The 11,103-nt window shown below is 28.4% G+C and overlaps 1 protein-coding gene across 1 annotated transcript; it reads left to right on the forward strand.

Annotated features, from left to right (window-relative positions):
* The first annotated feature begins 5,960 nt into the window (after positions 1-5,960).
* Positions 5,961-8,972, forward strand: LOC111277687 (protein DETOXIFICATION 54-like). Its single transcript, XM_022864090.2, has 3 exons — positions 5,961-6,636; positions 6,722-7,594; positions 8,155-8,972. The coding sequence occupies exons 1-3, from the start codon at positions 6,583-6,585 to the stop codon at positions 8,728-8,730; spliced, it is 1,503 nt and encodes a 500-aa protein (XP_022719825.2). The 5' UTR covers positions 5,961-6,582; the 3' UTR covers positions 8,731-8,972.
* Positions 8,973-11,103: the final 2,131 nt, after the last annotated feature.

The raw sequence follows: 11,103 nt of genomic DNA on the forward strand, positions 1-11,103 counted from the left end.
GAACTAGTGTACTTCATCTAGAAGTGAACTTGTTATTTGTAACATTATCATTTGAATTTGACAAGTAATAAGGATTGAAATTGAGGTGTGAATAAATATTCCAAATTCGGATTTTAAAACTTTTGATCTCTACGCTTTGCTTAGGGGATTTAGCTAGCAATTAACAGATCGAAATCCCATTCACGATGCACTTAGAACCTTGACAAAAAACAGTCTTTATAGATTGATTGCATTTCGAAAAACCTGTATGTACCTACTATTGTTATTCTCCTTAATATTTTTCTATAATTTTTGGGGCAAAAGTAACAAGGTTGATGTCATTTTTTGAGTTTATGCAAAAAAAAGGGTTGGATTAAATACATATTTGTCCCCTAAATTTTATATTTTTTATCACATTGATACTTAAACATTGATATCTAAACTTTCTTTCTATTATTAGGTTGGTATCTGTGATCAACGTCCTTAATTAACTTTGTTAATATGGCATCAATATCTAAAATACGGACACATATATAAAAGTTTAGTCAATACCACATCATCAATGCTATGTTAGTATAAAAATGAAAAATCCAAAAAAATTCTAAAACTTTTAAAAAATCTTAAAATTTTAAAAAATTCTAAAAGCATTCAATTTTTTTAAAAAAAGCTCAAAATATTTAAAATTTAAAAAATTTATTAAAAGTTATAAAAATTTCTAAAAAATTTTAAAAACTTAAAAACAATTCCATTTTTTTTAAAAAATTTTGAAAAAATTCTAAAATTAAAAAAAAAGTTTTAAAATTTTTAAAATTTTTAAAATTTATAAAATAATTTTAATTTCAAAAAATTATAAAAAAAAAGTCGAAAGTTTTTTTAATATTCAAAACTTCTTTAAATATTCAAAAAAATTTTAATTTCTCAAAAAATTTAAAAAATTCTAAACAATTCTAAAAATTTTTGAAAAAAGATTAAAAATTTTTAAACTTTATAAAAGATTAAAAATATGAAATATTTTTATAAATTATAAAAATTATCATAATTTAAATTTTGAAAAATTTTGAAAATTTTTTGAAAACTCTGAAAAAATTAAAATTTTTTTAAAATTAAATTTTCTTAAAGTTTAAAAAATCATAAAAACTTAAAAAACTAAAAATAAGAAAAAGTCTAAAAACTTTTTAAATTTTTTGAAAAATTAAATAATTTCAAAATTTTGAAACATTCTTTAAAATTAAAAAAAATCTTAAAAAATTAAAAATAAAAAATTGAAATTGTAAGATTGAAAAATATAAAAAAATTTTAGAATTTTAGAATTTTAGAATTTTTTTTTAGAATTTTGTAAAAATTATTATATTTTATCTAAAAATTTTTTCTTTTTTATTTTCAATTTTAGTTTTTTATGTTTTTGTTTTTGTCTTTGTTTTATTTTAACAAATTTTAAAATTTTATTAAAATCATCATTTTTTAAAAAAATTTGGAAAATTTTTGAAAATTTTTAAGTTTCCTTAATTCTTTTTGAAAATTTGAAATTTATATAGAAATTTTTCAAAAATTTAAAATTTATTATAATTCTTTAAATTTTTTTACAATTTTTTTGAATTTTTTTAAATTTGTAAAAAAGTTTTTAGAATTTTCTGAAATTTTAAATTTTTTTTGTTATTTTGAATTTTCTAAAAGTGATTTGAAATTATTTTAAAATTTTTGAAGAATATTTAGAATTTTTAAAATATTTTATAGATTTTTTTAATTTCTATAATATTTTAAATTTTTACAATTTTTTTTTGAAATGTTTAAAAATGTTTTGGATTTTTTTAAAAAAAATTTATAATTTTATAATTTTTTAGATTTTTTTTAATTTTAAAAATTTTTTGTATTATCTAAAAATTTTTTAAAAATTATTTTAGACTTTTTGAAAAATGTTTAGAATTTTTTAAAATTATTTTGAATTTTTTAGATTTAAAAAAAAAAACTTTTTAACTTTTTTATAATTTTTCAAAAAAATTCCTTTTAATAATAATATGGCACTGATTGGATTTTGACACGTTTTAGCATATTATTGAATATTCATGTTACGTTAGCAAAATTAACTAACGACGTTAGTATGATGTACCAATGTAATAATAGATTGAAAGTTCATATATCAATGTGTTAGTATAATTCTTTATATACCAATATGAAAGAAAATATAAAGTTTAGGGGTCAAATATGTATTTAACCTAAAAAAAATTATACAATTTTTGACAATGCGTTCATCACAACGATTTTTTATTCCAAAAGATATTTTTTTTCGAATATAATTAGTTTATCACTTATTTATTAAGGATAAAGCGTGATTCAACCACTAAACTTTTCCATAAGCACTTAAGTCACTCAACTTTTATTTGGTTTAATCAGGTATTACAAATATTGAAAAGAGTTGATGAATTAAACTCAAATTCAAAAATTCACTTAATTCGTATGACTAAAAATTCAATCAAATCTAATTTAATCAAGAAATTTCAATAACTCAAACTCTAATTAATATACAAATAACATAACCCCTTACGGTCAAAAAAATTAATTAACTTGAAATTAAATTGATTTAATTTTAAAATTTAACAATTTGAACTCGAAATTATTTATATTTTTTAATTGAAAGACATAACTTTATAGCAATATATTCATTTCAGAGTTTCTAAATGCAACGAGCTCTTCATCTTTTGGAGCCATGGAGATTTAATTATAGCCAGTTGACATATCTATAAAAGCTAGAGCCTTGTGTTAGTCGTAGCATCAACCATCATCTCTGTAAAAGGGAAAGGAAAATCATCATTTGGATGGGCATTATTCAAGTCTAAAAAGTCATAAAGATTCGGATTTGACAATTCTTCGTTCTAATTGGAACAATATTTAAGATCTAAGTCGGTTCACTTCTCTAATAAAACCAACTTCAATGAGCTTATTCACCTCAATCCTAATTTGGGAAATCAAGTCAAGATGAAACCAACATTGAGCTTGCTTAATAGGTTGGACACCAATCGTTACAGCCAAATGGTGCACAACCACTTTCCAATCGAGTCCTGACATCTTGTAAGTCTAAGTGAAAATATCTCGATACTCAATCAAAGATCAAGATAAGTTTTCTCCTCTTATAAAGGCAAACAAGCATTAATAAAGATTGGATAAGGATCTCCACTAGTGTTGATAGTAGCCTTTTTTAACTCATTAATAGTAGCTTGATTTCCTTCTTTAAATAATAGAAGAGCCTATTGAGCATCTTTTTGTTGGAATTTTCCATCATCAACTTCTTCTATGAATGCATGATTAAAAGTAAGGATTTTTGTCTCTTCAAAATTTCTTCCCCTGAAGATGGAATGTGTTTGGTTATAACTACCATGTGCTTTTTAGCCATCAATGTTTTGCTAGTAGTTACTACTCATTTGTTTTGTCTTTTCACTTGAGAAGGAATTTTTGCTATAAAAATCATTTGATTCATCTGCTATGGAGCTTTTCTTTTCCGGCTATGAGCAACTTTTTTTTTTTTTTTTAAATTTGGATTTCTAAGCTTTGAATGAACTGTAACATGTTTACTCATAGGAGCTTCAATGCATTTTTCTCCTATACGTTCAAAAACTAACCATCAAGACGAAGACGTAGTCAAATGATGGCCTTACACTGAACTTCACATCGAATAACAATCAAATATTAAAGATCTAGGTGGCTCTATTTAATTTGCTTGCTATTCCAGAACTTCTTCCACATTTATATATATTGAAGTTTTTCTTTAGGAATTTTCAATTTCAAAGGAGAAAATCCAAGACTAGTCTTAAAGGTTCCAACATTATCAGTTTTCTTTTGCTAGGCCTGGCAGATCTTAATTGAAATTTTGTGGTTTTCTTTAATTGGTTAATCTATCTAGTGAACTAATTTTGTAATATCCTCTTGCTTGTATCCAGCCCTAACAAGTAATCTGTAGGCATTAACTAGGATCAAAACTTTGATTTCGATACGAAGATGTGTTAGCATGTTCGACAAGAAGTCTTTATGATGGCTTTACACACTCTTTCGATAGAGGTATAATAAGAACCTTTAATTTTACAAAATCACTTTCTAAATAAAACTTCGCATCAACGAAATGTGCTTCCATCGTAGTAAATGGCTTAGAATCTATAACTTTCTTCAAGAGCTTTTGTCTTTTTTTCTAATGACATGAGTAAACGAGAACGTTAATGCTTCAATTTTCTGAGCTTGATTCATGAGATTTTAGAGACGCTTTAAATCTTCGAAATCTTCTGCTTCTTCTACAAATGTAACTTACGTCAAATTATCTGGAGGAGCACCGTATTTACAGTGCAAGTCCGCTAGGTGAAATAGAGTTTTAAAAGAACTTAAACTATTCAACTTTATCCCTTAATTATTTTAATTCAATTAGAGATAAAATTTGATGACTTATCTAGTGAAATTTAATTGGATAACCAATTAATCTTTGAAATTTGATTAATTGAAATTTTGATTTATCTCTAAATCATTTTAATTTAATTTAAAAATAAATTCAAATAACTTAAACAACTCATAGATGAATTTTGATAGGTCAAACTATATTAGCTTTTGAATTTTGATTGACCAAGTCAAATGTATTTATTTTCAATTACTAAATGATATTTAATTAACCATTTAGTAATTAATTATATGATTGGCTTCAATGATGTCATCAAACACACGTGGGGATAAACAATTTGCTACTTGAAAATTATTCAGTTATTTAATTAGAAAAAAAAAAAACCAATAGACATATGATAATTCGTAATTGTATATAATTTTCTCCTTCTACATCTAGTATTTAGGATTATCTTAAGATATTCATATAATTATCCTTATCTTATTTAAGGCTATTTATTAAGAGATATTAATTATTTAATTTTGTTGCTATCATTCACAATTTGACGATATTATATAAGACCATTTCATAAGTATTAGTATTAGATAAGTTTAATCTAATAATAATTTCAATTGTTGAGCTTTCTTTAAAAAAAAAAAAAAAAAAACTCTTTGTATTTCTTTATCTATTAATTTGGTACACATCAATACTGAGGCTTAGCTTGACTTACAACGAGTCTTGAACAAGTTTTTCAAGCCCAAACTCCAAGCAATTTAAGATATTATTTTATGAATTATTAACAAAATATTTGTATATAAATTATTTAAATAAATGGATGGAGGATAAGCCTACGGATGTAAAGGAAAAAGTGTTTGATGAATTGTTCATTACCATATTAAATTTTTATTTGTTTGAATATATTTATTTAAATTCATTTAATTATGATTAATTTATTATTCATAAATATATTAATTTAATATTTATAAATAAATTTATTTAATTGAATTAAACTAAATATAAATTAACAAATACTCTATCATTTAATCGAACCAAACTCCAGCAAACAAAATAATAATTCATTTACAGCTCTACTTGATCCTCAAACTCAAACTCCCTGCCTAATAATCATGCCCTCGTGCCATTGAGCCAAGTGATCTTTTAAGTAAAGTTGTGTTTAAAATTTTATATAATCATTTTTAATATTTTAGCATTAAAAGTCTATATTGTGAAAACCCGATCTCTCGGGTTTAATTATTAAAATTTAAATTATGATTATTTCAAATAAGAAACCTCAATTCTTTAATTTTTTGGGGGTGAAGAGGGGGCCTTTTGTTTTTTTTATTATATTTATAATTAAATATTATAGTTATATAATTTACTAAATAATTAACTAATAAATTATAATTTAACAAATAATTAAACTCTATAAATTTTGAATTTAGATCTTCCGAGAATGTAAAAGACTAGTTATTGGAACTCCAACTAAACCGACCTTTCCAATTTCCCCCCGTCTCTGACTCCCTCCCTCTTACTGTTGGAACACCAAAGGCCAAAACTTTCATTTTGGATGCAATGGCAACATTAATGAATAATGAAAAGCTTCGCCCTGCTTCCTCTCTGCCTTTCCGTGTCGCTTTCTCTTTTCTCACTCTGAATCAACCTTTTCCTTTCCTCTCTCTTTCTCTGCCTCGCCGCCATCAGCAAAGTCTCTTCTTTTTCCAATTTCCCTTTCTTTCTCTGCTATAAAATCTCGAGCACTTACATCACTACTATAAATACTCCTGCATATATTTTTTATAGGAAGCCTAACCTACAACAAAGCAACAAACCCCCCCCCCCCTACTCCTAAACTACTCCTTTCTTTTCTTTTGCCTGCTTTTGACTCTTAGGTGTTTGCACACTTCTTCTATTTAATGTCTCCTATCCTCTTAAAGACTTTGCTTCTTGTTCCCTATTTCTCATATTTCACTGTTGAGTGTTATCAAGCAAAGACAAGGCCAAAGAGGAGTTTGTTTTTATCTGCTTTTTCTTTGATTTCTTGCTATTCTTTAAGTTCTTGATCATATAAGACATATTGAAAAATAGAGACTTGGGTATCCTGGCCATTTCTGTTCTAGTCTCTGAACTTGAATGAAGAAAAGAAACTCGGGGCTTGTTGGACTTTTACTGTTTGATTAAATCACTCCCTTGGAGATTATATGCCATTTTAGAAATCTTTTTGTTGCAAAACCATTTCTTTGGTGACACTCATGGCAGAAAAGGACACAGATTTCTCATCCCACAAAGTACCCTCTGCTTCCCAGGTAAGCCTTCAGAAACGGTTTATAGTTTTATCTTTTATTTATTGGTTTCTCTAATCATGTTGACATTGATAAATATATATTGCAGGTTCTTGACGAGCTGAAAGAGCTATGGGGTATGGCTTTGCCTATAACAGCCATGAACTGGCTAGTCTTTGTTAGAGCAGTGGTTTCAGTGCTGTTCTTAGGCAGACTTGGCAGCCTTGAGCTAGCCGGAGGAGCTCTCTCCATAGGGTTTACCAACATCACTGGCTACTCTGTTCTTGTTGGTCTTGCCTCAGGGCTTGAACCAGTGTGTAGCCAAGCCTATGGGAGCAAGAACTGGGAGTTACTCTGCCTCTCTCTCCAACGCATGATCATCATATTATTTCTTGCAATCATACCAATCAGCCTGTTATGGGTGAATCTGGAGAGCATTATGGTGTTCATGGGACAAGACAAAGATATCACAGCAATGGCAGCAACTTATTGTTTGTATTCTCTACCGGATCTTTTAACAAACACTTTGTTACAGCCATTGAGGGTTTTTTTAAGGTCACAGCGGGTGACAAAGCCGATGATGTGGTGTTCTTTGGTTGCTGTGATGTTCCACGTGCCTCTTAACTATGTTTTGGTGATGGTGTTGGGGCTGGGAGTACCTGGTGTGGCAATGGCATCTGTGGTTACAAACTTGAACATGGTGGTTCTGATGGTGGCGTATGTGAGGATAAGTGGACGGTGGGAAATGAGATGGACGACTGAGATTGGAGGGGTGTGTGGCGGGCTGGTCCCACTCTTGAGATTGGCAGTGCCCAGTTGTCTTGGGATTTGCTTGGAATGGTGGTGGTATGAGATAGTGACTGTGATGGCTGGTTACCTGCCGAACCCCACACTCGCTGTGGCTGCCACTGGGATCCTGATTCAGACCACCAGCATGATGTACACTGTCCCCATGGCTCTTGCTGGCTGTGTCTCTGCCCGAGTAAGCTCCACTCCCACTATGCCATGACTCTATTGCTTATTCATTTTTTAACAAGTAAAAGGACCATTAATGGAATGGCTTATGCTATAAAGAAAAAAAAATCAAATCATTTACTATAATCTTTTTCTCCTTTTAGTTAGTTGATATATCTGATTAAACAATGGTTTGTTTTGATGCCTAAACTCGAATCTTAGATCTCCTATCTTTCAACAAGAAAAAAAAGATATGATCATGTTATGCCAATTTAATATCATTGGAAAAGTATAAATGGTTATGAACAGAACGGGGGAAAATGATCATTCAATCTCAATTTGATATAATTGGTGATTGCATCTCCTTTTAAAGGACTTATTACGTAGGTCAGACTCATACATGTAATGTGATTGGACAGAATTAGTAAAAGACAAGCAAGAAGTTGTTTTACTTTGTAATCGAAGCTCACATTCAATTGGTGTGTGACGATTGACGAAACAATATGGCCAACAAAAGTGAACTAAATGGCATTTTGTCTTTGCCTTAGCAATATATCCCATACGCATCTTTTGTGCAAAAATATGCAGGTAGGGAATGAGCTTGGAGCCGGTAAACCTTACAAGGCCAAGCTAGCAGCCATGGTAGCATTAGGCTGTGCCTTAGTGATTGGTATAATCAACGTGGCTTGGACGGTGATCCTTAGGGAAAGATGGGCTGGTTTATTCACGAAGGATGATCTCGTCAAACCATTGGTTGCAACAGTATTGCCAATCATAGGGCTGTGTGAGCTAGGTAACTGTCCACAAACGACTGGCTGTGGAATCCTACGTGGCACAGCACGGCCCGCAATTGGGGCCCGCATAAATCTGGGCTCATTTTACATTGTAGGCACCCCAGTGGCAGTGGGCCTAGCCTTTTTGCTAAATTTGGGATTCCCAGGGCTCTGGTTTGGACTACTGTCCGCCCAAGTGGCTTGCGCTGTGTCTATTCTGTGTGTTGTGTTGCTCCATACAGATTGGGAAGCTGAGGCATTGAAATCTAAGAAGCTAACCAGCATGGAAATGAGCTCATGCATTAATGGGGCAGAAGAGAATGGATATGAAACAGATGAAGAGAGTCGAGGGTTTTTGGCAGATGGAAATGATAAAATAGATGTTTTGTAAAGGGGAAAGGGCAGGGTGGGTCGGTTAAGGGATATGAACTGGTGCTTAGCTTTATGGTTGTCGTCTAGTTGCTTTTTGGGGAGGTATCTGACTCATGTTTGATCTTTCTGTTCTTTTTGTGTTTGCTTTAATTTGTTTTTCGGGGTTTAGCCATTGGAGAACCTATTCTTGGGTTCTGTTGTGTAGCCAGAAGGACTGTAACTCCCCATACACTTTGTTAAATATTTTATTGATAGCTGCTACTACTTTTAGAGTTGCCTTGTGTTTCTTTTTTAATTAAATTGTGGTACTTGTTTTGGAGAGGCTTGTGGGGAAAGCACCAAAATAGTGGTAGGAGTTGATGTGGCTGCAAGTTTGTCGGTTACGGTACGATATGTGTCGATGTACGAAAGCAACTTCTTTATTGTGCCGGACCTTTGATTTGATCTGATGTACCTTTGCTACACGCTCCGTTTATTTCATAAAAATTAATATTTAAAAAATATTATATATTTTAAAAAATTAAAAATTTCTATTATTTAGATGAATTAATAAAAAATATTTTTTATTGTTTGATTATTTTTTAAAAATTTATTTTTTTAAAAATATTATTATAATTGTTAAAATATTAAAAATTATTTTTTATTAAAGTATATTAAAATTATTTATTATTAAAATTATTAATATTAAACAACAATTATATTTAATCGTGTTTAATATTAAAATAATTTATTAATATAAAAATGATTTAAATAATATTTTTATTTTTATATTAATATTTAAAAATATTTAAAATAATATTACTATTATTTAAAATATTATTTTTATTAATATTAAAATATTCATATTTTTAAAAGTATCTATAATTAAATCATAATAAAAATATTTTTTATTTATATTTCTTATTAAAATAATAATTAAATACCATTATAAATAAATATAAAATCATATACTTTAGACTTATAAAAATATTCATATTAAAAAAATATTATTTTATTATTTAAAATTAATTATTAAATAATAAAATAATTTAAATATTATATTATTTATTATTAAAATAATAATATAATATTCGATCATACTTAATAAAAAATATTGAAGATTATTTTTAAGCTGTTTAGTTGGAAAAAAAAAAAAGGCAATTATCCAATTAGATATCGACAAGGCATCAATAAACATAGCTTTTCCGAATGGCATATTTGCATAAAGTTCACAAATCAGTAACAAATCCAAAAGTTAAAAACAAAAAATTCCACATTTCTTACTCTAATAAACGATAACAGAGTACAATAGATTCTAGGGTGAGACTGAAACAAACAAATCTTGGGTCACTGTCAGCCAGGGGAACAACAGCTGCAATCATAGGGACTCATGTTGCAGCAGCATTCACAGTTGCTGTAGGGAATAATAAAATAATAATAACAACAGAGAAAATTGAAAGTAAACCTATTTAAAGTCTATCTATTCGTCCGTCCTTTCAAATTTTAAAAAGATTTAAATAAAAATTTAAAATCAATTAAATAAATTTAAATATAATCTTTAGGTTTATTGAAATTTTGAATAAGTTTTGAATAAAAAATTAAAATTTAAATCTGATTCAATTTTATTTGAATAAAATATATAATTAAAATATTATAATTATATAAATATAAAATTTTTTATTTTTTATTATTTTTAAAAAATATTTTAAAAAATTTTTATTATATAAATTAAATTTAATAAATAAATTTAAATTTAAATTTTTTATTTAAATTAAACTTAAAAAAATTTAATATTCAAAACATCAAACTAAATTTAAATTACTATATCACTATTAATTTCATATATAAATTCAATATGAATTCGAACAAGCCTAACCTATAATCACCTATAAAAGAGTTGTGCTTTTGTTTTCTTTTTTAAGATTTTTTTACTTATATGTAGGGTTGGCAAATCAACCCGAAACCGTCGGGTTCCGATCCGACCCGATTATTTTAGGGTCGGATTTTTTTTCAAAAAATCGGGTTTTGGGTCGGGTCGGGTCGATTTTGTTTTTAAAAAATCGGATTCGGGTCGGAGTCGGGTTTGTATGAAATCCGACCCTACCCGACCCGAAATATTTACCAAAATATCCTTTATATATATATATAATTTTTTTTAGGGTTTCTGAATTTTAATTTCTTTTGGGTTTTGGCCGCTCTCTCTCTCGTCTTCCTCATCTGTTCTGTTTTGCATTTCTGCTTCTATCTACCAGACTGCCAGGCTGCTTCAGTGTTTCACACAGGTGCTGCCCACTCCCAGTTTTTCTAAATGGACTTCATGCTCTCTATTAAGCCTATGCATTTCTTGTTTTTTATCTGTGAGTTCATTCGTTGTCATCTTCTCTGTCAACATCATTTCGAAACATGTATTCAC

The sequence above is a fragment of the Durio zibethinus genome, chromosome 7 (genome assembly GCF_047325235.1).
Source record: "Durio zibethinus cultivar Kanyao isolate XHJ-2024 chromosome 7, ASM4732523v1, whole genome shotgun sequence".
Lineage (NCBI taxonomy): Eukaryota > Viridiplantae > Streptophyta > Magnoliopsida > Malvales > Malvaceae > Durio > Durio zibethinus.

Coding starts and splice junctions, on each gene's coding strand:
- LOC111277687 (XM_022864090.2), top strand. CDS start 6,583: ATGGCAGAAAAGGACACAGATTTCTCATCCCACAAAGTACCCTCTGCT. Junction 6,637..6,721: donor AAGTACCCTCTGCTTCCCAG/GTAAGCCTTCAG, acceptor TATATATTGCAG/GTTCTTGACGAGCTGAAAGA. Junction 7,595..8,154: donor CTGGCTGTGTCTCTGCCCGA/GTAAGCTCCACT, acceptor AAAAATATGCAG/GTAGGGAATGAGCTTGGAGC.